Here is a 25989-nt window from a genome sequence, read left to right as displayed (position 1 = left end):
AAGGGACATATGTTTGTAAGTTATTAATTTCACTGCTAAGTTTTTTTGGGTATTGAGCGGTAGATTTCTAGATAAACGAATAACATGCATTCCGCTTGAAGTTGATAAACTTCTGATTCTGCCGGTAAGTTAGTGCATTATAAGCATACCTATGTTGGTAATTTCGTATGCTCACCTATAAGTTACTCATTTTCATTACAAAAAGTTTTTTATTTTTTTATTTTTTTTGCAAATGCGATAACAGAATTATACCGCAGAAGTTTATGCGGATTTCCATAGGTTAAGTGGACACCATACATTCGATTCCTTAAATCAACCGAATAGCGCGCAAAACTCACACAATTTTTAAAAAATATGGATCCGAGGATCGACTGCAAGCATTATTATTTATTTATGTAGTAGTGATCGATAGCATCAACAGTGTCGCCATAAAAACAGTACGTTTTCTCGAGGGAACAAAATCATTTCGAACTTTACATCGATTTGTGTTACTCCATTGTTTTTTTTTTTTTTTTTTTTTTTTTTTGTGGGGGGCGGGGAGAAAGCCCTAAATGTTTGATGAGTTGCAATAGAGATGAAGTCCTTTGACGGGAGCGGCTGGTTTATTAAATACCGTCAAGTCTCAATCTCAACTCTCAACTGAAACTTAAGTAATGGGCATTTACGTTACTTATAATTATCTATGGTCCTAAATCAATCACGCATTATATGCCTATTTAATCTAAGTGGTGAAAATATAGGTTAGACCCTATTTTATTTCCCAGTTAATTATAAACCCCTAACGCGCTTATTTAATAGGGCATTCAAGACGTATGTTTCAAGCAGCATTTTTATAAATATATGCACAAGTTACAATTTTTGGGTTTGCTTATTTATTACAATGTTTGGGTTTGCTTATTTATAGACCAACCTCTCGATCTTGATATTCAGTTTATGCTCGGGCAAAAGGCTTGAAAGAAATGCCTAAGAAACTTCAAAGATCTCTCCAAGATTACCTTTCCAAAATCAAGAAGCCTAATCGCACACCTTCTATCCAACTCCCTCACAGCTCCATCTCAGCCTCCAAAAGCTGCATTCTCTCAGGGTGCAAGCACCCGAAAACACAATCGTTTGCCATTGATGGGGGCAGGAACGGCGTCGGTAGCAGCGGAGGTGGTGGCGGCGGCGGCAACGATGCGGCTACTCTCGACGACATTGACCGCTTCCTCTTCGAGAATTTCAAGTCGCTCTATCTCCGGGATGACGATGGAGGAGTCGGAGTCGGAGTCGGAGTCGGTGCTGTGACGTGCAAGAAGGGCAACGGAAACAACGAGAAGGAATGTGGCGGGGGCGATCAATTTTTATTCGAATCGCCGAGATTCGTCGACCCGCCGGCGAACCTGTGCGGGTCGAACCGGTTCTTCGTGGCCCCCGGCTCGTCGAGCTCCTTAATGGAGGAAGCCCGCATCAGTTTGACCATGTCGGAGGACGTGACCTCCAGCTCCACATCGACCGCGACCAACACGACCTCCTCGACCACCACCACAACCATCACCGACGTCACAACGGGGAGCTCAGATAATTCCCGCGAGAACGAGACGAAAGCCACGCTCCCCGACGACTGCGTCGCCGTCCTGACGCACTCCACTAGCCCGTACGATGATTTCAAGCGTTCCATGCAAGAAATGGTGGAGGCCAGGCTCCAGGGCCATGCAAAGGTCGACTGGGAGTTCATGGAGGAGCTCTTGTTCTGCTACCTGAATTTGAACGAGAAGAAGTCCCACAAGTACATACTGAGCGCCTTCGTGGATCTCATGGTGGTCCTGCGTCGGAACCGGGGCGGCGGCAGCGGCGGGACTCCGGCAAGGTCACGGGACAAGGTGGGGAGGAATAAAGTTAGGAGAGATGGGTAGCGTCGATCTAGGTTGAATTTAAGTTAAATTAAGAGGTGACTTGGGGAACCGCCCATAGGTGTTGAATTCCATGGCTTTCATCACATGCGATGCGTTGATATGGAGAAGGATCTTATGTTAAAATATGCGTTTATTGCCTTGAGCTTTGTTTGTTTCTTGTTTTCGGTAAGGTTAAGGAGATGGCTTACGATGATTTTGTCCGGGGGTTGTTCCCCGGTGCAACGCAAGAGCTTGCCTTTGCACGTTCCACAGTGCGGTGTGATCTAGTTGATCCAGTATTTAAATCTAGACATTAGTAGCCTTACGAAGACGGAAAAGGAGCGTTGAAGAATGTAATTTATTTAGATGTGTGTTTGGCAGATTCCCTCGAATTTCGGTATTTTGGTTTCGATGGAAGGTAGAGAAAATTATTTCCACTTTTTTTTTTTTTTTACTTCTTCTTTTGCTGGGCAAATGCACGAGAGGTGCTTCTACTAGATTTGCATTGAACCATGGCAATCCCTCACGCTTAAGGACAAAGAAAGAGAGATGAAAAAGACCCCAACACTAGGGGCGGACACCGGTCAAATGTGGGCCCTGAAATCTGATTAACAAAATTTACTAGGGCAATTTTGGTCCGGTTCCCAATTCCAAATTTTTGGAACCAACTATTACCTACCGGTTCTCAATTCTAGATGCTAAACCAGACCAAACCGGGGAATCAGGCCAAAAAACCTTAATTTTCTCCTTTAAATTATATCTTATATCGTGCATTCATGTTGTTGCCGCTTTCGCCTTGTATAAATAAAAGAATATTTTGCTAAATTTTGTCATTCAAGGAATACGAAAATAATGACATCGAAAAAAATAAAAATAAAGAATTGAGCATTTCCTGAGTAAACCTTAAGAACTAGATCAGGCCGACAGTGTCAGTTCCCGGATGTATAATAGAGTAAATTTCAAGCTCCAAAAACCGAAAACCACCAGCCATCTGAAGCCACTCATCCCTACCACAGACACAACTCTTGACTGTTGAAAACCTCAGTTAACAACACCACGATCAATTATTTTCACCAGGAACAACTCCCGAACACAAGCTAATACCAACGAACTTTCAGGAGAATATTATAATAGCTAGTTAGAGGAGCATCTATCTCCACTAGACTGATAAAATTTCCATCTATACAGGACCATGAAAAGAAGGGACTACTCCCAATAAACTTGCAGCATGTTAAATTACAGTGACGATGGAAGACGGTTCCATTTAATCTGGGAAGAGAATAGACTCTTTTGGTGGCCAAGTAAATAGCAGTGCCTGATAGCTTCAGCATCCAAAAGATTTCAACACAAACACTACCGATATGAAACTGCAGGACTTCAGCCGATTGACGTGCAGCTCTCCGAGAGCTTAAATCTCCAGCATCCTTAGCTTACGCCATTTGTACTGAACCAAAACATGTGGCCCAGCAGGGCTGGAAAATTGTAAGATCGCCTTCCATAAAATAAAAATAAATAAAAAAAAAAAAAAAGAAGCCTCACAACTCAGTTGTTAAATTCCAGTCCAAGGTTCATCAGGTGAAAGCTCATTGTCCCCAGCAACCAATCATCAACTTTGCCTGAAACTTCGGCAAAGACACCTAGTTTGCATATTTCCCAGACAGGAAATGGAATACAGAGTCATTGACGTCACCTGAACCTCAAACTTTAATCTCCCCAATAAAATAATGCAGCAGTTGCATATAATTTAGGCTGGACCGAAGGGCAGAGAACAATGCTCCTCTCTAGCAAGAACAAAGGAAAAACATTACATCTTTTGGTGTCTGAGATGCAAGATCAGCATAAATAATAACTGAACTCTAAGAGAAAAGAATCACAAGCATATTATATCCTATCTTTTCCACTTCAAAGGAATGGTGGGGAAAAGGAGAAAATTAATCGTCCAATTTGACTCTTCATAATTGATAAGTAGGGGACCATGTGAGAATCTTCCACAATGCTCTAGTTGCATTTGACACCATATGACTTAGCAAAAACAGGTGTGATTCATGTGGATTAGAAACTGAGTCACCATAGACCCGCTGAGTCCAGATATAAGGCTTGGCTTCTAAACCCCATATGCACTATCCAGTATATTGTAGGCTTACAACACCCTCTCATTTTTGTCGTGGTTGAAGAATGAAAAGCTTGATGAAAATTACAGAAGAGAATGCTAATATAGACATATTAAATAAGAAAGTTCAACAAATCCTCACTTCAACCATCTGCGATGCCATCATTTGCTCCAAGATACTTCTCATACAGAGAGTGATACTTCACGGGGATAAAATCCTTAAATCTGTCAAAACCGACAATGAGATTGTGACATGAAACATACATTTTCTAATTAGAAATAGGCTCTTTTATTAGCAACAGCAACTGACCCTTTTTTCCCTACCAGATGTTAGTTGAAACTTTTATTCCAGTGAAGAAAAGGAACTATACAGCAAGTATATGGTATATTAAGATAAAAAACAGATCCCTCGAGTAGTGCTGAAATTTGTATTTCATTCATGGAGGAAAAAAGGATTGCACTGGCGGACTAGAAACAGCCTAGTGTACAGTAGCCTGATGATATGTGCTTGAAACAGATCCGCAGGGACACTAGGCTAAAAAAAAGGAACAGATTTATGACACATCAATAGTATTTCAAATGTTAAGTATCCCAATAAATAATAAAAGCCTGTCATAATACATCAGTTCAGCTATTACTAGCACTTATAATAAACAAATATTAACTTACTTAGTGAGAAAAAAAGGACATGTACAAAACCATTGACATAAAGCTCTTAAACGAGAAGGATCTTTCTGGCTGGCCGATCCTCACAAAACTATAATCCTCCAATCTATGAGGAAGTTCCTAGAAGGGAGTTGAAATCCACAGGGACACATAAAATATTTTCAAAAAAATCAAGCAAACGTCTATCAACATGACTGAATTGCTTACACAGAAATACCCAAATGCAACTATTTGCTTTCCATTAGACGGGACAGATGGAAAAGCCAGTGAATACTAATCAGGCACGAAGAATGAGAACTTAAAAAGGGGTTAGAGGAGACACCTAAATGTGTTAGAGCATCTACATATTAAACTAAGCCATCATCTAAAAGTTCAGGTCTTCAGATGAGTTAACAATGGTCTAAAAATTTTACACAGTATTAAAACAGGAGGTCTAGTAGTCAAATCTCTCCAGGTTCCTCATTCGCCTCCCATTTCTCATCAATTTTTTTTTTTTGGTCGAATTTTTAACGTTTATTCTTAGATTAAATCTCAGTCAACACATGAGGGAGAGAATAGGAGTATTTATATAACAGATCATGCATTCATCTGATTGCTTGAACTTTTAGATCAAATGACACTTGACAGTTGACCTTCATAGGTAACTAGTTTGACCAACCAGGTCAATCTGCTTTCGTGGACAAGGGTAACAGGATGATTTGAGCTTATAGTATTAAGACCTAACAAAGCACAGAAATCATTACCTTGTAGAAACCTGAAGCCTTTCTGGTCCAGAGAACAGTCTGGCAATCGACTGAAGAACATAACTTATTTTCATTGATTTGGACTTCAGTGCCTTCATAAACCCAATAAATTCTTTATATTCTGAAGAATTAAGTTTCTCCTGAACCTGGGTAAAAGAGATATTTATGGAAAAAATTGCAAAAAGTTGGAGTCAGGCATTACAATTAAAAAGTTTTGAAAAAGGAACACCAACAAGCTCAGGATATCTGAAGCAAATGCACTGACAAGCCCCACACATCATCTTGACAGTCCTTTCATAAATATCAGAGAAGTAAATCACCAAGAAGACATTCTCAAAGAGTAAATCCAGTTCCAGATCTTGTGGTAACAAAATTGATTCATCAAGGAAATCTTTTCCTACCCAATCTTTATGAAACCAGAGCATCATGGTGATCCATCCATTGAATGAATTTGACAATAGCACTAAGCATTCGTTCTCGGCATACTATACAACAAAACTTACTTGTACTTACAGGAATTTTTTTCCCCCGGATTTGTTTTCCAAAAATACACAAGGGTAGTGTCATATTTTAAAAGAGCTTTGAAAGGATTGATGACTATACGCAAGTAGAACAACTTCTTTTTTTGGTCACAAAGAAACTTCAACTTCAGATTTATGCTGCAGCAGCATCTCGCAAGTAATCAGAATTTGCATACCATTCCATAAAACCATCATGAAAAGCCACTTTGTAGAGCCATAATGAAGTTTCCTATTTGCCAGGGAAAAGAAAGCACTGGATGCAGTACTCTAGTTTAAACTTTGTAGGCATTCTTACTGGATATTTGTAGACAGTAAACCAAAACTACCATCATTAGATTTTAATTGAACATGCGGACATCCATGGTGGCCGTTTAGGAAATTGACAAAGCTTAAGTGAGTTGACCTGATAAGGAAACAACACAAATATACACCCACTGCACATTTCTCATGCTTTTGAGTTCTGTACCTGTAACAGAAAAGCAGATCCTTTATTCTCCTCATCTTTGCCAGGTGCAGTAGCATTTTGGACACCTTTGGATCCCTCTGAGAGAGGATTAGCATCAATACTTGGAATAGGCTCGTCATCTCGAGGAAGAGAAATCGAAACACCTTGGACTTGTTTTCTGCTCCTACCATCAGAAGTGGATGAATTATCCCATTCCACTAAATTTACACATGAAGAGCGGCACTCTGATTGTGAACATTCGGCACCATTGGTACACTTACTGCTATGTCCAGCATCAAGCATAACACAGTCCTCTAGGTGAGATATTTTGCGCTTCTTTGTAAAGCGAGGTGCTGTTAGTCCTTTATATGGTTTCTCATCAACTAGGGAATCGGCAGTTAAATCTACTATTTCACTTTTCTGCTGTATATTGCCCCTCCCAGACATTAGTAGCTTTTGTCCGTTACTGGTATAATTCCCAAAAGAACTCCCCATTGATCCCAGGAACTTTTTCAAAGGAGAAAAAGATGAGCGATTGGCAGGAATGACTTCTCTCAACTGGCTTGAGTTGGCAGTTCTTTTCATTTCACAAGCTAAAGATATCGGATGTAAATTGCCATCATCGTCTGTTGGCAAAGCCTGTAACAAGAACCATTAGCAAGCAATTGAAAAATAAAAATGACGGGGGCAGAAGTTGACAGGGAAGTGCAATCCAAATCTAGAGAAAGTGAACAAAAGGTTTACCAGTGGAGTTTGAGAAAAGGGTATAGGCTCCACAATTTTTGTATCTCCTGTACACGTTAGCATTTACATGTTTATTGTAACGTCAAAGTAAAGCAAATCTATCCAGCAGGGTACACTACAATTGATACAACGTTTTAGCGAAAAAAAAGTTCATATCAGCAACATTGAAAGAATTCTTTATCAGCCTCATAGTAAGGGAAATCTAGTGCCCTTCCAGTTGGATAAAAAGATGTTATAAAGAGGGCAGATATATGGACATAGTAAAGAACAATGGCAGGTTCACATCACGTGGATATGAGAGAAGTTATTTATCCTGTTGTCATTTCATAATATCAAGCACAGAGGAGAATCCAAACTTATCAGCATTTGATGGATTAATAGCTCACAAAAATGCAGCTAGATAAATTGGTCAATGTCCGAACATAAATATAATAGAAATGGAGAAAGCTCACAGAGCTTACCACTGTCTTTGTGTTGCAATTTCTTTGGCTTTGCAGGGACACGATTCCCTCCATCTCGGAAAAAACGGGTCAAATGATAAACCACTTCTCCAAACTTAGAATAACACTGCAATTACAGCAATTAGCCATGGAGACAGAGAACTGTAAGAAGCTGTGAGGCACTAGATTTACCTTAATGTGAGGCTGTATCCAACGTGATATTTGGGACTGACGATTCGGATGTGCAAATCTGTACAAGTTGCAAGACGAAAAGATTAAAGACTGAAAGGATCCACGTTGAACTGGTTATGAGTGGTTATTAAAGTACCAGCATGCTGAAGGAGAACGAGGACAATGACAGAATGAAAATGTAAGTCCATAAGCAGTGTTTGAACTTCTGACTGTGAGAAACACGATCACTGATTATGCTATCTACTTAAAACTATTTGGCCAGTTTCATTTACCCATTTTGCTTGAAATATTTTACCTGCAACCCTCCTCTTTCTCTCCAACAACCCAACCCCCCACCCCCCAAAAAAAAAAAAAAAAAAAAAAATCCACTTTCAAGCCACTTCCCTCTTCTTTTTTGCCCACCTCTGTGTGCGCCCTGCTGCTAGTCTATTTAGTATAAAACAGCTTTATAAGTAGTCACAAAATGTTGCATCAGGTGCAAGCTACAATGCTTGGGGCACTCTGCAGCAGCAATTTCACAACTGCCTTTAAGTTCCGGATTTTCATGCAGTTCATCAACAAGCAAGCTCGGAAAGCTTTAAATTCTAGAAAGTCCTGATCTTTATAACAGCTTGCAATATGCGAATTTGAAATTATTGAATAGGAATGTAAATATGCTCTATTCAAGATATGCTTTAGTAAATGCAGATACCAGGACATCTTCACAGGGTTTTAGATGAGATTTATGAGACAAGAACAAATAATGACCTTTCATCCAACATGATTATGGCTCCATAATCATCACGATGACGAATAACACGTCCTACAGCCTGGTTCACAGCTCGGGATGCTTGTTGGTTATACCATTCATCTCCAGTTAGAATCTGCAAGTGCAAGTAAAGGTCCAAATTTTATTGAAGAAAGCAAACATGTGTCAACAGCAAAATTTTATTCCAGCATCAAGGACGCTACCCTCCTTTCCTTCTGCAAGCGTGCCAACTCATCCAGGTACTCACGTTTCAAACGCACCTGTCAAACTGGTCTATAAGATGAAAAAGTGGGACCTCATATCTAAATTATGCAAAAAGAATCATAGAACAAAAGGGAACACCATTGACAATGGCTTCTAGGAATACTTTCAAACACAACTGAGTAATATCTGACAAACTACAAATTGACCCTTTAGATATTCTGCATTTTAATAAGTTAGAACCAAGAAAGCCCTCTCCACAAACTAATATATTATGCCCTATATAGGGCCAACAGGCCATTTATTTATCTTGCTCATCAAGGTTGTCCATTTTCTACAATTTTTGGCTGCATAAGCAATGCTCCTACTGAAAATATGTGGACTACAAAGTGATAAACATCAATTTTGTTCCTCATTACTGTCATGGACAGGGACAATCACGTCTTGCTAAATTTTCAAGCACAACAAAATAAATTACATGAAATGAATGGAGAGGCAAAAGAAAAAATTCACTGCAGTATTGTTCATAAGGTCCTCGTGGTCCCATTTATTTAAGAAAGATAGCCCCACTTTCTTTAATTTTTTGTGCAAATAAGCAGTCATAGCAATTGTCATGAAAGAATTTAAACAAGAGGCCAGCATGATGAAACCTTTGGATCAGTCCTAGTGGCAAATGGCAAGCCTGTGACTACAACAGCTCTGCCAGCACTGTCCGCAAAATCTAATCCTTCGCTCACCTGAAAAATATATGGAAGTGCTATGCTAGTTTATATTCAGGAGAGTCTAAGATGTAATGTTATTATCATTCAATCTAAGTCAAATCTTTGAAAGTATCAAACAGTAATTAGGATGTACAGCAAAGCAGGAGAAAACTTCAGATAGAAAAATAGAGATGCCAATGCAAACAGCTGAAAGCATGATGTTTCACTTTGAGGATGACAAGATATTAAGAGACCAACAATTTTAGTCCCTGCTTATTCGTCACTTTTGAAAAAAAACAAAGGATTAATTAGAAGTGATCACATGTAAGGAATGCTTACATGAACTTAAGGTAAAGTTCTCCTATTTGACCTTATCTAGGGAAACAATATCAGTCCCAGTTTAATCATCTGAATTGAAGAGTACAGAGAGGTTGAACTGGATAAGCATCCAACTTCTGTAGCTCAATAAGTACCTGTGGACACTACTTTTGCCACCGGAGGGCAATTCAAATGACTACTTTTACCCATTAACTACCCTTATTGTGTCTGTTCAAGAACTTAATTAATGTCACTTACTTCTTCTGGATTCTCCTTTCATAAATTTACTCAAATGAGGTTCTCCGACTAAAAGGATGAATTCATGTCATCCCGTTGACACTTTCCCTTGCTGTACATGATTACATGAAGAGTATGCCTATTTTCAACTGATATGTGGTGACTAGATAGTTGTATCATAGAAAATTAAACGAGAATTTCTCAACATACAACATATTTGGCTTCATAAATATCCATTGAAGATAGCATCACATGTATAAAATTAGGTTAATAACATCTGCTAAACATACTAATGAAAGTCTAAAAGTAATACATTAAAAAGTTTTGAAGTTGAACTTTTGCATAGTAAATGGCATAGTTCAGGTCCCAAACCATATGTTATTCAAAGATAATCGGTCAACCAATGCTCTATAGAAGTCAGATTAATGCATTATATTTCAAGTTATAGCTTGACATAATTGAAAAGAATCCGAGACCTTCAAACACAACGTGGAACTAGTAGACAATACATATCAATTAGCATTTGAAGCAAGCAATTAACATTCAAAGCAAGCAAAAACAAAGGATAGCATTTACAAGAAGAATGTCTGCAATTTGCTTTTTATTCTTGGGAGAATATTTTGGAAGGCAAAGACACTAGACACAAGACAGCTAGTTTAGGATTGATTAGATACGGAATCATACTTCACCTTATGGGCTTCAAAGTATGCTACTTGCTGATGCCACGTAGTAAATTTGATTTCACATACAAAGAAAGCTTCTCTTAAGGGTCAATACTTTTGGTTCATCCAAACAGACAAGCCCTATTGCTTATCCCAAACATACCCCATCTAAAAGCTCAAAGGAATAGAAATTGAAAGAGTAGATTCATAAACTAAAGATAGTTAGATGACATGACAAGTTTAGAATATTGCAGGCTGAGAATCTCCAGATGACCAGCGTTGTTCTGTGCAAATTATGTGGCAATTTATCAAACCTTATTAACAAAGTCAATACATGATGCAATTTCTGTGCAAACTTGTGACCATCATCATGTCCATGAGAGAAGATATACCTTCCCACGACAAACTGCAAAGAATAATGCACCTGAGTTTGAGGTGTCATTGAGCTTGGACATGTAGTCCTGTCAAAAGAATGAAATGCTGTCATGCTATGATCCTACACATCTGCAGGAATAGTGGACTTTTTAATTAAACTTGCAATAATGATGACCTCAATGGCTAAAGGAAAGAGTGACGACTGTCGAGGTTCCACAACAGGCTGTTTATGTTTACAGATCCTTTCCCATATGGTGTTAGAGTCCACTGAATTGGGATGAGCCTATTACAAACAAAGAGAATTTATTGGAATCAAAAGTATAAGAACCTCAATAATTTACCAGTCATGATGAATGTCTCACCATATTCTTCCAGCACTGAAGACATTGATCCAAAATGTAGTAAGAAGGGAAAAATACAAGCAGTCCATCCGGCACTATTCGAGCTAAATTAACTGTAACATAAAGATCAAGTATTACAATGGGTCTCAAACCATAATTTTGTAATATGAGACTTCTATATCCAAGTGACATTACAACCTAATGAATGAAACATATAAAGTTTGAAATAAACAACCGCAGAGATGGTTTACCCAATTTTCAATTGGTCCAAAAAATCAATTTTAAATTTGCATATAAGCAAAGGCATCAGCAAAAACATAACACAACTTTATAATTCAGGATTTTATAACTTTTGGACTATCACATGAAGTAATAACTAGCATTTTAGTTCAAGTTGGTTACTGGATTTCTTTCTTGACGAATCAGGACAGGAATAAGGGCTTTGAGAACTAAAATAACCACATTAGAAGACAACTACCAAGTGCTAGGCTCGCCAATTGCCTTTAAACGATTGTAAGAGACTAAACTAAAGGAAATCATCAGAGTTTCCATCAACCAAATTGAGTGGCAAAGTCATCAGTAACAAAGAACAATCACACCATGAACTAGTTAACTAGAGAATGAGTGCTTAACAGCAGAAACCAGACTTACCAATAGCATTGCCAAGCTCTTGCTTGTATTCTAAGGAATCCCGATTTCGATAAGAGGAATTAAATAAGCAGCCAGATGGACCAGCTGCTACCACTCCAGCCCATATTTGATCTGATGATATGACATGAGGATTTTCCAGCCGCACAGGAAAATCTCTAAGTCATCCAACAGTATTCACTTTTCAGCAATATTGACAGTCAGAAACAAGAAAATAAAATTCCACCATTAAGTTACTCACAGATTAAGTTCTTGAGCAAATGAATCCATGGGAGACAATGTGCCAGACGTCAATACAATAGAACCAACTCCCATCTTTGAAAACTCTTCCATAGCTAATCCAGGATTGAAACACCACCAACTGAGAGTCCTCAATGCCTTGCCTGCACAACCAAAAGAAATAGACAGATACAGACAGATTCCACTGGTGTAAATGGATTTTGTCATACTATTGGCATCTATACACATACCACAAAGTGGGTAATTGTTGGATGGGCATCTATTCAACTATCTATGAACAGGTACAAAAGAATAATTAATTCACTCAAGCACCAAAAATTTCTTAAATTACCTTTTAAACCATCTGAAGGATACGCATCAACTTCCCGCACATGTAGCTAAAAACAAGAAGTAAAAGGGTCGAAATTAGAAATTGGTCAAATAGTTTAAAATATATATATAAAACTAACAGCTAATGTTGATCTTGGGAAGGAAGCACATTTAACTATCAAATGATAAGCTTAAATTTCATAAGCTTCTCACACGATAAAAATTGGAATGAGCATGTTCCTTTTCTCTGAAGATCAGCTTAAGAATTTCACCCATAGTTTCAAGCCTGCAAATGCCACCCTTTGCTTCCAGTTCCTTGGATTCCTCAAGAAGCACAGAAGCCTCCTCAATTATTCCCATGAGCATAGAGGCAGTTTCATGTGTGATGTTTAGTTCAGAAAATAATTCATAGATGTAAGGTCCAGGTTTGGTAAAGCCAAATTCCTTGGATTCAACAGGTATTTCAGCAATTCTCTTTTCGAGCTTCAGAAGTAATGCTGCAGGATGAGAATTATTACATAAGCTTGCTTCAGAAAGAAGAATACAGTGATACATCTTCTGTATGCTATAATGCTCACACCTTCTTTTACAATATGTTTGGACACAAAAGCTACCACAGCAGCCCTCCGTCAAGAATGGATAAAGTACTAATGTATTAGTATCTGAAGTTTACCAAGATATTGCACCTCTAAGAATAGCAAAATTGTCCGGGTTTCGAGATGTATCATTTGATTTATCTCTTCTATCAACGGAGAGATCAATGCAACTTTTGGCTTCAGAAATGCAAGCTGTCAGAAGGCCAGAAGGCAGATCAAATGAGGCAGCATCTGCACACAAGCTTTCCTGCAATTTGTTGGTATTATGGATGTAAATAAGCTAATACATGAAGTTATAAAGCAGCAATGACAGCAGATTGTTTTAGTTTCCCCAAATATTTAAGCTTTGAAACAGGAAAGCAGAAAATCAAAACAAAGACTGGAAGTACATCTATCATGGTCTGAACACAAAATAATCAAGCTTCGCAGGTACCAATTTCAAGTTTGCTTACTCACCAAATTATGTGCTTCATCAAAAATGAGTATGCTATTATTCCAGTCAAGAGACAACGACTTCCTGTAGCTTTGATCAATCAGATAATTGTAGGGAGCGAAAAGAATATCAACAGCCTTGTGGAGCTCTCTTGATATATAGTAAGGACACCTACAGAAATTTTGAATAGAGGATTTAACAAGCAAAATGGTCCATGGTGCAGCCAAAATAATAGCATTCCAAAAACAGGAAAAATTATCAAAATCAGAATGATCAACAGAAGAGAAACCTACGGCCCAGATTTTCTTCCAATAGAAATCAAATCCTCTATGTCGACAGGATCGTCCCCGAGAAATGGACTGTTCTTCACAAAGTCTTATAGAAAGCATGGAGATGCAAAAAAGGTTAATTGCCATTGTATGAAGAGAGATTACTTGAGTATGTTACAAGATAAAAACCAATAAAATTGCCATCATAATAGCGTAGGCAGTTGGTAATATATATTAAAGTAAAGGAGACAGCTGCTAAATAGTTAAACCAGAGTAGAATAACAAATTAATGCTAAATATTCTCCATTTTGATATGTCAAAGAAAAACCAGTAAAGTTTTCCTCGTTAGTTCTGATAACGTGTAATGAATGTCATGATACTAAAAGTTTTTAAAGGAGAAACTACCAACACACTTTGAAATTATTTCGTGAAACACAAAACTTACTTCACGTTATTGAATAGAAGAACAATAGTATAAATAAAATGCAAACAAATATATGGTGAATGTGATGTATTGCCATCTATAGACATGCATCTGCTAAGTAGCCACACTTATGGAGAATTAGAATGACAACCCAATTACCAGCGACGAGAGAATAATGCTTGCAGCGACTCTTTGCACCCTTTCTGCAAGCATAATGGCAGGCATTATTTTGTGCTCTTCCTCGAAGCAAACTGACCTCATCATGGATGCATAATTGCTCTCGAGAACCTAAGACCATCATTTTAGGCCTGCAGATTGGACAAACTTCTAAATCAACAAGTTTGCTAGACCCAAGCCATGGATAAATTACTAAGAAGCCTGATACAGCATTAGCTGTATGTATTTGCTAGGAAAAAATCTAACAATTATGGCTGCTTCTACGGCAGTACAACAGGAAATATTGATATATAGCACATACTAGCAAACTGCAGAGATGCACGTGGGCCAAACCGAGACTAATGATGACAATGTTGTAGATTTACCAGTATCAGAAGCTATTTAAACCAGATAACAGTCTCAGAGAGTAACTGATATGCAAACAAAATACGGACTGCAAAAGAGGAAAAGTACAGAGCTGAAAAAATAATTTGACCTGTAGTTGCTTCTTTTCAGTTCTTGAATCACTTGGCGCAGCTGACTATGAGTGCGAGAAGCGTACACTATAGTCGGAAAATTGTTTACATTGGAATTAGACTGTGAGTCTGGCTTAGCAGAACCAGTTGAGAAGCTTCCCAAGCTCTTCCTCCACGCCAAAGTAGCACAGAGAAGGCATAATGTCTTTCCAGTTCCAGTAGGGCTCTCCAATAGAGCATTACACCTCTATAAGATCATAAAATCCACAGATCATGATGAATAAGCTGAGTTGATTTCATAACAAAAGAATGAAAAAAGGAATACCCTTTCACAATAGCATAAGCAGGTATTACAAAATCAAGTGAACTGCAAACAATTTTTTCTAATTCCCCGATGTCACCCTGAGGCGTTACTGATACTCGAGGTATATTATCATCTATTCAGCTAAAGATGCAAGAGCACAGATATTTGCAGGGGTTAGATGAAAGTTCATCATAGCTGTTCAATATGGAAAAACAAAAGGAGAATTCTTCCCACCTTTTGACAGATTTCTTGAGGGACCAAACATGCGAAATGCAATTATACCATCAAAATGACTGCGAACCATATACATCCGAACTAAAAGATTGTGGGATGCAACAGTTATACCGAAATATTTTCTCCCCAAAAACCAAATTTGAAGAGACATCAAAAACTTCTCTATTCCAATAGAAGTCACGACATCAACCGATCATATTCGACGTGTGATGTAAGATCACCGACAATGTCTACTTACTACGCAACGGAGTGACAAAATCACCACACAGCATAACTCCAGATGACAAATCCAGTGTCGGTTCCAATCAATGATGTGCGATCAAACAAGGCTACGTAAGCACGCGATCAGTAAAATAGGCTTAGTAGTACGCGACGAAAGCGCAATGATTTCCACGACTCACTTCTTGGAGAGCCTGGATGACTTTTTCCATGTAAACGAGCTGGCAATCGTAGGCGTCGAAAGGGAAATCCACATCGATTCCCCGTATTTTGTACGTCGGCATTGCGGTTTCGACTCTTCAGGAGCTCGAACTCCCCTCGGAGTTTCAGTGGACTCTGCTCTTTTCCGATTGATTTGGAGCGACCGATGAATGAAACCCTAGAAAGAAGGAAACAGCAGGAAACGGTGGCGACGATTGCGAATGGGAGATTTTCCCGCCATATCTGCGCTCGACTGGGCTTGGGCATGGTCTCTTCCCGCTCGTGGGCTTAAGAGAAAATGGGTGGAATTCTACTTCTGAACCCTCGGTTAATGCATTTTTGACAATCTAATCCTTAAAATTTTGATCTGTCTATAAAATCTTTGAACTTGCAGTAACCTTTCTAATCGAATCCATCCGACTCCAAATTTGATTGACTGGAATTGAAATGTCGATCGGAGTTGGCAATAGCTTGACACGGAAGGCTTAAATGTAGTTCTCACATTGAAATATTTTATCACTATAGGATTAGCTATGATTATCACTGTTTAAATTTTTTGTGTTACGAATATTGATTGTCAACGATGGTCCAAACGAAAAGTTCATACCAAACTCTTATTGGCACCGATGTATATGTTAGCCTTAATTAAAGGGATTTGATAAATAAATTCATACAATCCGAATTGGATTTAAATTAATTATGAGTTTGACAACATGATTGGAAAAAAAAATGTGAGTTCAAAGATAAAAAAAATAAAAATGGATTTGATTGTATCGACTTGACAACTGTTAATATTTTATTTCACTTTTATAAGTTTTATGAATCAATTGTATTTTTAACAGGTTTTTAAAATTAATTATACTTTTGAAAAAAAATTATAACTCAATTTATATCTTCATGATACCTTTTAAAACTTCCAATACACTTACCATTTAAATTATCAACATTTATTAGATTCTTTACAAATTACCAATAACTCTAACAAATCACCTTTTTGTGGTTGTAGCTTACGACTTTAACACAGAATTACCAACTTTGGTCGAAGTAAGTTACCATGTTTCATCCAGTGAAGTCATCAATTACATTTTAGGTTAATAATGCTTATTCGAGCCACCTGTCAACGTTTTATTTTATCAACTCCAAATTATCATCTTATCTAATAACTTTATAATTTAAATTTGAATTAACCGACTCTTGACTCGAATTACTAATTTCCAATCATTTTTTTAGTTGCTTTTAACTAGAGGTGGCAAAATGAGTCTTAGACCAATATATGACCCATTTATGATATAAATGGGTCATATATGGGTCACTTAAAAAAAAAAAAAAAACTAGTTAAATAGGTTTAAAAATTGAAGGTTTAAGATAAATGGGTCTTAAATTGGTTGGACTTACAACCCATTTTTAACTAAAGCCTCACGATCTCTTTCTTGCCTCTTTAACTTTAGAAATATTTTTTTATAAAAATCAAAATCATCATTATTTTTTACATTTCAATTTTATTTTATTTTATTTTCTTTTCTTTTTCTTCTTCCTCCTTCCTAAGACCGGCACGGCGATGGTCGGCGATCGGCCAGGCAAGGCTCGAGCTCATCAGCGTTAGGCGAGTTCGAGCTAGCCGCATCTGGCGAGGCTAAGGCCTCACCAGATGTTGGCAAGGCTTGAGTCTCGCCCGAACCTCACCAATCAAGCGAGACTTAAGCTTGCAAACGTTGGGCAAGGCTCGAGCCTTGCCAAATCCGACAAGACTCGAGCTCGCCGAATCCAGCGAGGTAGAGGCCTCACCAAACATCAATGATGCTCAAGCTCACTACATCTAGCAAGGCTTGAGCCTCGACAATCGAGCAAGACTCGAGCTCACCGACATTGGGCGAGCCCAGTGAGCTGGAAGCTTGCTTGTGGTTGGTTGCCGGTCGTCATCATGGTCAATGACCAGCTGAAGAATAAGAAAAAGATATATTCTTAAAAAAAAAGTAAATATTCTTAAAATTAAAAATAAAAAAAATAAAAATTCGATTTTTAAAAAAGTAAAATTTTGAAAATTATAAAACCGTGCGTATTAAATTTGTATTGCATAAAAGTATCTTAGCAATACAATTTTTTAAATAAATCATAAGAAATAAGCTTTCTTAAGTTTAATTAAACGGGTCAAGTATTGGTTGAGTACGAATCAAGTTGGGTATGAGTAAAAAAATTTGCATTACAATAAATAGGTCATAAACGAGCTAAATGGGTTGATTTGGATGGGACCATCTATGACTTGACCTAAACCCAATCCGATCCACTTGTTTAACAAGTCTACTTTTAACTCAATAACTCAACACTTCAAAATAATTATAGTAAATTGTAAGAAGGGATTAACACAAATAATCCCCTATTTTTTTTACTGAATGTACAATTCCATACTAGGGCTTCTAATTTATTTATTACAATCCCCGAACTATTAGTAATTATTCATCATCGCTCAAATGATAAATTTGATGCAATTTAATGACGTGTATTATTATATGATGAGTTGGAATTTTAAAAATAATGAGTCAACATGTTCGTCTATTTATTCATGTACTTTTAAAAATGATACAAAATAATCGGGGTGTTGATATGTCCATTGTTATATGATGAACTATATTATTATATCTTGAACTTAGATGAATATGTGTGTTTGGTTGGACTTTTGGGGAAAGCCTTTAGAAAAATGTAAAAAACTTTGAGTTAAAAGGGTTTTTCAAAATGCAAATTGCGTTTGTTAAATTGTAGTTTGAAAGTCCATTCTAAAATACCTTAGTGTAAAATAGTGTTTGGAGAGTATAAATTTACAAAGGACTTTGGTGATTAATAAAAAATAAAAAATAAAAAGTTAACCGATGAGGCAGGCCTCCCCCGAAGACAACCAATGAGGCCCGCCTGGGGTTGGGCGACCCCTGGTGGCCCTTCACGAAGATCGCCCAACCCAAATTTGGGTCCATCGGAGGTCGCATGACCTCTCAATGACCAGATATGGGTCGCACCTGAGGTTGCGTGACCTCCGGCGCCGGCGCAACCTAGATTTGGTCGCCGTGAGGTCGTGCGACCTCGATGAGCTATATTTGGTTCACGCCTGGGTCGCGTGGCCTAGATACCCAATGAAGGTCGCGTGACCCACCGACGACAGTCATCGTGATCGTCACCAGCCTTTCACTAGTCCGTCGCCTGCCCTTAGCAACCCTATGCAATCCGAACATCTGCCTCAACGAATAAGATAAATAGTAGAAAACAAGGGCAAAACACATAGGCAAAGCCAAATGGGTGCCTTGGGTTTTCAGCTTTCAGAAGGCTAGCTTTCCCTTAACGGGGTTTCCAAAATTTTTCCCAAACATCTAATATTTGGCCAAAAGGCCTTTAGTTGTCTAAAGATCATTGGAAAAGCAATGTCTTGCTTGAAAAATCCACATGAAGTTTGTTTTTTCCACCATTCAACTTAACAAAGTAGAAGTCGTACATGCAGGTTCCATATAGGCCATTAATCAATCTAATCCACAAAATAATAGACCATGCATCATCTACGTTAAGGAAATTTCATACTGGCAATCGAAGTTACGATCAACTTTAAAAAAAAATACAACTATTTTCAAATGTAAGTTTTACCAATTAGTATTTAAGCCAGAGCTATTTTTTATGTTATAATTTGCTAAATATCATAGCACTTTGGAAAACCTCTTTAGCCCAATAATATTTACATTTTCCTGATGTCATTTATCAAAAGTTAAATAAAACGGGTCCTTTAGAATCCTAAAGCCCAATTAGAATGCCGAACTAAATGGAACCTTACTCTTCTTTCCCTCTCGTGTTGATTTTGTTGGCGTTTTATTGTTCTTTTATTGTTTTTTACTCTCCCGATTTTAAAAAAGGAGCTATTTTCTTTTAGTGTTGATCTAACTTTAGATTCGGACCTATCTTCTCTCAATCTAGATTTAGGAATTTAATAAATATGCTTTTAGAAACTTGTTGGCGTTTCATTGAATCATGATGAATTACTTTTCCAAACGTCAAATTTGCGTTTGTTTAACTTACTCTGGTTACTTTTCTACGGCGATGACGTAAAGGAAGTTAAACCCATGCATGCATTCAAACCAACAATGCTATATTTATTGGAGCTGTAGTTATCGAAGAAGGAGATGACACTGTAATTATTGGGCACGTATTTATCGCTTATGAAGATAAGATATCAAGTAAATCACAACTGATTATTTTGCTTGATAAATCAATTATTGTGAAAATGAGTACGTGCTTAAACCTTTGGTGCTTTATGGATTGGGCTTTGTTTCGCAATATTCTCCATTTCGATATGCTTTTCCACAAGATATATATAATTTTTATATATCCTTTTGACCAACGAGTGTAATTTTCTTTCGATTAAAAAGAAGAAGAAGAAGAAGAAATGCCCGGTTCTAGCATCGAAAAAGCAAAAAGTGACCGCGAACCTAATTTTCCCTAATTTACACGGTTTGACTGGGCTATAGTGGTAAATTCGAGTTGTCTCCGCCCCCAACGAACTCGAGTAAGAGAAAGCGTACTGACGCGACAGCTGAAGCGGAGCGATTTTTTGTGCGAACCTCAGCATTTGGAAGCGCCTTTTTATCTTCTTCACCATCTCATCTCGTCTCGTCTCATCCCATCCTCAACTCCATCGAGCGCGAAGAAGAGAGAACAGAGAAGCAGGCGAAAGAGCTCAGGCATGGGCGGCTTCGCGATCGGGAGCTCCGTCTCCCTGCGTTCTTCTCTCCGTCAACCCCCCTTCCTCGCCCCTTCCCCGTCTCGTCGTCAGCCCCTCCTCTCCACCCCGAGGAACCTCCCCGGGGCGAGGAGGAGGAGGGGGAGGAGGAGCTCGGCGGCGTGCTGCTCCTCGCGCGAGGAGAGCTCGGGCGAGGGCGCCGTTTCTCGCGGCAGGAGGGCGATCCTCTTCGTCGGCGTCTCGGTGCTCCCGCTCCTGCGCCTGGGCGCCCAGGCGCTCGAGGCCGAGGAAACCGGTGAGTCGGCGATTTTGGCGATTGTTTTCGCTTTTTGTGTTGCTGTGGGAGACCGTGTATGAATGTATGAGGAATCGGCGAGAATATTGGTTTCGCGTCTGTGAATGGATGAATTTGGAGGAGTTGCTATGCTATCATTTTGGCAGTCCCGGATTTGCTTTGGGCCGATCGGTACTTGCTTTCATTGCACCGTTTGGACCAAATAGGCTTCAACATTGATGTTCTGGCTACATATATGGGGAATATAGAAGTAGAGTTTTCTTGGCAGGTAGAGATGAATTCGGTGAAAATGCATTCTAATTATCATCATCTTTTCTTTTTCTTTTTCTTTTTTTGGGTAGAGGACATTCATGTTTTTTAGATCTTGCCAGGACGGTTTTCTGGTAACTGGAGTCTGGTTCGATTTTTCCTTCTTCTTTTTTTTTTTTTTTGTCTTTTATTTTAACTAGAGTGTTTGACATCGGTGCGGCACTGTCACCTGTTCGGTTGGACTTTAACATTTGCGAATTATTTACTGAAAATTTATAGATGGAAAAATCTGTTTCCCTAGGTAATTGCCTGACTGAATATGGTTTCTGCACCTTTGGCTTTGTTTTCTTTTGGGGATGACCGACGAATAACTGCTCCTTTCTTTTTTAGATTCTTTCCTTGACTAGGGGACCAAGTAATACTGAGATTCTTCCTTTCTTCTGGTTTCGTGATATATGATCTGCGAGCTCAATTTAGTACTGGGGAGTATTTACATCTGTAAATGGAGATTCCTTTTCTTACTTTATTATTGTTTTGTCCTCGGGCTGTTCTTCTAGATTTATTTGATTTCCATGTTGGTACTGTCCTAGGGCTGTCTCCTGAATTCTTATGTAAACTTTTGAACAATTACTTCAAAATAGCCACTGTAAGGGAGTAGCTTAGCCAACTGTTAGACATTGATGCGTTTTGTGATTTGACTATCTAATGTGAAGCTTGGTGAAATTCACAGTCAATGGTAAAACTTCCTTGTCTGCATTGTCACTTGTCAGCCTAGGGGCAACGCTTCGCTGTTCAACTTTAAACTGGCTTAAGTATGAGGACTTTTAGTGGGAAGGCATTGTTTATTCACAACCTTGCAATCATGAAATTTTTTACTTCTGTTGCTTAGATACGATCTTTTGTGACTAAGATTGACCAAGGCAGGACAGAGTCTTCATAGTTGTTGCATTGGTGGAGCTTTGGCTATCTCTAATTGGCTTCAAAATTTCAGCCTTGAACATTGCAGACAACTGCTTTGGATGCTTTGAAATGGCTTATCTCTGTATCGATTTTCCTTGTTTTGAAGTGGTCAACTGTTCTTTTTATTTCAGATAAAATCGAGGTAAGGACTACTCCAGAAAATCAGAAAGCAGAGGTTGGATTTTATGCCTGATTTGCATGTCCTTTGTTCTTGTCAACGTTGCATTTTCCATTTGAAATTATGAAGCATGAGCTTCTCTAATTCAATTCTCATGGCCAGGAAACAAATCCTTTCTCTCTCCTGAATGGACTAGGAATATTCAGTTCAGGTGTGCTTGGTTCTCTCTATGCACTGGGCCGGAAAGATAAGGCAGCTGCGGATGCCACAATAGAATCTGTAAGCCACTAGCATTTAACAAAGTTAAGCTCTTCTTACAAGCCTCTGCAAGCTGGAAATGTAATCCTTTGACAAGAAATCGTAAAGTTGCTTTATTGGTCCTGTAGAAACATTGTCCCTGTAAACAGAAGAATCAAAATACCGGCCTTTCCGTCACTATTCTTTAAATTATTTTCTTGTCGATCTTTAGCTTAGCCATCAGAACCTGTTGTACTTAAATAAGTGTGCTGGCTGTTCAACTGCAGATGAGGACCATGTTGAAAGACAAGGAAGCTGCAATTGTTTCCTTGGAGAAAAACTTTGAAGCAAAGCTATTGAATGAACGAGAAGAACGGACCAGCGCTGTGAAAAAGGTCAAGGAAGAACAGCAGTCTCTGATGAATCAGCTGAACTCTGCGAACTCAACAATTGCAGGGCTAGGAAAGGAGCTGAAGGGTGAAAAAGATTGATCGAGGAGATGAACGTTCAAAAAGATAGTCTTCAAACAAGGCTTTCAAAGAATGAGGAGGATAAAAGATCACTTGAAGAAACTTTGAAAGAGAAGCTTGACTCAATTAAACTGTTAGAAGAAAGAATAAACTTGCTGAGCTTAGAGCTGAAGGAAAAGGAAGACCACCTTCAAGGTCTCAGGTCCTCTCTCACTGCGAAGGAATCAGAGTTGGAAGATGTGACTTCTATTTCCAGTAAAACTAAGGATGATTTAGCCAAAGCACAGTTGGAGATCAAAGCGTTGAAAGATACCCTTCTGGAGAATCAGAAAGAGCTAGATTTGAAGAACTCTGCCATTGGTGAACTGAATGCGAGAATAAATTCTATAGTAGTGGAGAAGGACAATCTTGGGAGGAAGCTGGATTTGGTACAAGAGGAATATAATGATCTGAAGTCTTCGTATGAACAAAAGTCAGCTTTGGATGCTAAGCTTTTGGAAGAGAGACAAAATGAAATTCACCGGCTCAATGAACAACTTGAGCTTTCTAACGGTAAGGTTGCTGAAAAACAGAAGATGATTTCCAGTTTGACAAATGAAAGGAATGATCTGGAGAAAAAACTGGATGTAGAGGTTAGCACCGTAGAGAATCTGAAACATGAACTTGGTACTGCTCAGGATTTGCTGGATGAGTCAAGAAAAGAAGCTTCTAATTTGTCAAAGGAACTACAGTCTTTAAAGAACTTATATTCAGAACTTCAGGCTGAAATATCTCAGACTAAAGCTGAGTATACCAAGGAAAAAAAATCACTGCAGAGGAGCCTCAATGAGGCTGAACAGAAGAAAGAAGTTGTCGCTACTGAGCTTGCTTCCGAAAAGGAAAGTTTGAGCAAAACAATGGCCGAGCTTCACACTGTGTCTGAGGAACTGGCGTCTTTGGTTGAAAATCGCAATGACCTGAAGAAAGAATTGGTTGATGCCTATAAAATGGCGGAATCTTCAGCAAATGATTTAAAAGAAGAAAAAAATACGGTCACTTCCTTGAAGAAGGAGGTACAAGTTTTAGAAAAGCAACTTCTGAAGGACAAGGAAGCACAGGAGTCCCTCAAGACTGAATTGGAGGAAGCCATAAAATCACTTGATCAACTGAACCGAAACGCATTAACTCTCTCGAGGGATCTAGACAAAGCTAATTCTCAGATTTCTACGCTTGAGAATGAGAGAGAGGTGCTCTACAGATCCCTGACTGAACAAAAGAAAGCATCCAAAGAGGCCCAGGAAAACCTGGAAGACGCTCATAACCTCGTAATGAGGCTTGGAAAGGAGAGAGAGAGCTTGGACAAGAGATCCAAGAAGCTCGAGGAAGATTTGGCATCGGCCAAGGGCGAGATACTGCGGTTGAGGAATGAAATGAATTCAACAAAAGTCACTGTGAACGATAAGCAACCCAAGAAAGATGAAGCCGAGGGCGAAGTCACCGTTAGTGCAAAGAGAAGTGGCAGGAGAAGAAAAGGTGCTTCTCAATGAGATCAAGGGTACTCCAGATGATAGACTAATAATATTGCTAAAGATTCTTTCTCATGGTTCTGCTAATATTTTTGTGGCAATATAGTTCCATGTGGACCTTCTTCGAGTGGGAATTTTACCCTGTTCCACTCTACATGTAATGTCACTATGTAAATTGTCCTTTGACACTCACTTCTCTTTGTCTATTGCGGGCTTCTACCTGTGCTCAGCCGTTTTCTCCATTCTTTTTTTTCGCCCTCCTCGAAGGGAGGGTGAAGAGCCTCGAGGAAAGTCTTATCAACCCTTTAAAATGATGTGGCACAAGTTGAGTCATTTCTAATAATAAAGGGTTCGAAATACGAGATTGATTGACGTGTCTGCTGAGACCTTACCATCTCTAAAACCCCTCTAGACCAAAACCTCATTTTGGCTTATCTTGTTTTCCAAATATGTTCCCGCAAGCAATCTATGTAGTTTGAAAATTCAGGACACACAATCAGACATATTATTAGTAACATATGCTCCACCACTCTTAACGGTCTTCCAATTTTAATGTGGAAAGGCAAAAATTGATCGCTCCATTTTCATGTTTCTCATCTCCATCCAAATCCATTAATCGGACATACAAAACATTTGATACTAATAGGTAATTAACTATATCGCGTGCAGCTCTTACATATTTTTGGTGGCGATGGAACTCTTTAATAGGCAGGGTAAACCGACAAAAATAGTAAAGGCTCGTGTGCAAGAAACAAAAAAAGAGCGAGCACCGACCACAGTGGGAGTCGAACCCACGACCTTTTGATCCGAAGTCAAACGCGCTAATCCACTGCGCTATGCGGTCTTTGCTTTGCAAGTGTTCCCCTAAAAAAATATATATAGTTTTTGTTGAACCCCATTGTACTGATGGTTTAATTCCGTTTCCCCTTTTTTCCGAATTAATGGAGGTGAAGGTCAGAGAAATAACGGACCCATCTTTTTTCTTCAGTGAAAATGGCAACATTAGTCTGTCAAATTCAACTCTGATTGTTGCGCATGGAAGAAACGTGCATGACGGCTTCGGACACCGTCGAGTAAAGCCCGGTTGGTCCCCATGACACCAAACTCCTTCGGCTGGTGCAACTTCTCCGTCACAGCTCCAGCTGGATTTTCCTCACACGAGCTGCTACCATTAACACACCAACAATTACTTCCAAAAAAAAAAAAAGTTAATTTTATTGAAGAGCAGGTCGCATGCATTATTTTGTCCTCGATTCAATTGTAAATCTTTGCAACTTCTTTTTATATTTCTATTCCGACCTTCCACATTTATTTTCAGTTTTAGCCCTGACTAACTTTTTGACATGTAGAATCGAGGGTTACCTGGAGGGGTCGCTGTTTGAGCTTCCTCTTGAGTTTGGAAGCTGCCGCGATTCTGCTCGTGTCGATCGCTGTTGTAGCTCAAAAGGGAAAAGAAAATCTAATACTACGAGCATACATAACAAGGAACTTTGTCCTGCTGACCCCTTGGATCATCCTAATTTCGTTATTTCGAAATAAATAAGGTGTTACAATTTTTCATTGCACCTGGACAGATCGATTTTCAGTGGAACAAGGAAAGCCGTGAGGTTGACATTTGAT

The 25989-nt window shown here is 38.7% G+C and overlaps 3 protein-coding genes and 1 non-coding gene across 5 annotated transcripts; 2 read left to right on the top strand and 2 right to left on the bottom strand.

Annotated features, from left to right (window-relative positions):
• The first annotated feature begins 958 nt into the window (after positions 1-958).
• LOC104449862 (transcription repressor OFP14) lies at positions 959-2163 on the top strand. The gene has a single exon (XM_010064152.3). It carries the CDS (start codon positions 960-962, stop codon positions 1890-1892), a length of 933 nt encoding a protein of 310 aa, XP_010062454.2. The 5' UTR covers position 959; the 3' UTR covers positions 1893-2163.
• A 712-nt stretch (positions 2164-2875) lies between these two features.
• On the bottom strand, positions 2876-16066 carry LOC104449861 (regulator of telomere elongation helicase 1 homolog). Of its 2 annotated transcripts, XR_726627.3 has the most exons (24): positions 15806-16066; positions 14887-15113; positions 14394-14542; positions 13835-13916; positions 13565-13712; positions 13199-13355; positions 12726-13009; positions 12535-12580; positions 12205-12346; positions 11967-12121; positions 11337-11428; positions 11150-11257; positions 10992-11060; positions 9332-9418; positions 8684-8740; positions 8480-8595; positions 7733-7790; positions 7562-7667; positions 7101-7147; positions 6378-6995; positions 5391-5536; positions 4124-4206; positions 3411-3652; positions 2876-3315 (listed from the first exon to the last, which is right to left on the bottom strand). XR_726627.3 is itself a non-coding variant. In XM_010064151.3 (23 exons), the coding sequence occupies exons 1-22, from the start codon at positions 15905-15907 to the stop codon at positions 4125-4127; spliced, it is 3078 nt and encodes a 1025-aa protein (XP_010062453.2). In that variant the 5' UTR covers positions 15908-16066; the 3' UTR covers positions 2876-3652; position 4124. The 2 variants fall into 2 exon arrangements, 1 of the variants encoding a protein (XP_010062453.2); XM_010064151.3 differs by having other exon boundaries at positions 2876-3652.
• A 4380-nt stretch (positions 16067-20446) lies between these two features.
• Positions 20447-24598, top strand: LOC104449860 (MAR-binding filament-like protein 1-1). The gene is given in 5 exon segments (XM_010064150.3): positions 20447-20830; positions 22171-22214; positions 22320-22436; positions 22682-22877; positions 22880-24598. Coding segments are annotated over 5 exon segments (2160 nt in total). The 5' UTR covers positions 20447-20538; the 3' UTR covers positions 24391-24598.
• Positions 24599-25139: 541 nt separating this feature from the next.
• On the bottom strand, positions 25140-25213 carry TRNAR-UCG. Its single transcript has one exon. It is a non-coding gene; the product is annotated as a tRNA-Arg (tRNA).
• Between the last annotated feature and the right edge of the window lie 776 nt (positions 25214-25989).

Source organism: Eucalyptus grandis, chromosome 6, assembly GCF_016545825.1.
Source record: "Eucalyptus grandis isolate ANBG69807.140 chromosome 6, ASM1654582v1, whole genome shotgun sequence".
Classification (NCBI taxonomy): Eukaryota; Viridiplantae; Streptophyta; class Magnoliopsida; order Myrtales; family Myrtaceae; genus Eucalyptus; species Eucalyptus grandis.
The sequence above is the reverse complement of the archived record's forward strand: the minus strand, read 5'-3'. Positions and strand labels throughout refer to the sequence as shown.

Excerpts from the sequence above, each read along its gene's own strand:
- LOC104449862 (XM_010064152.3), top strand. The coding sequence starts at position 960 with ATGCCTAAGAAACTTCAAAGATCTCTCCAAGATTACCTTTCCAAAATC.
- LOC104449861 (XM_010064151.3), bottom strand. The coding sequence starts at position 15,907 with ATGCCGACGTACAAAATACGGGGAATCGATGTGGATTTCCCTTTCGAC. Across the intron at positions 11,061-11,149 it reads TCTTTCCTTTAGCCATTGAG|GACTACATGTCCAAGCTCAA; the intron begins GTCATCATTATT and ends TTCTTTTGACAG. Across the intron at positions 4,207-5,390 it reads AGGCTTCAGGTTTCTACAAG|ATTTAAGGATTTTATCCCCG; the intron begins GTAATGATTTCT and ends CGGTTTTGACAG.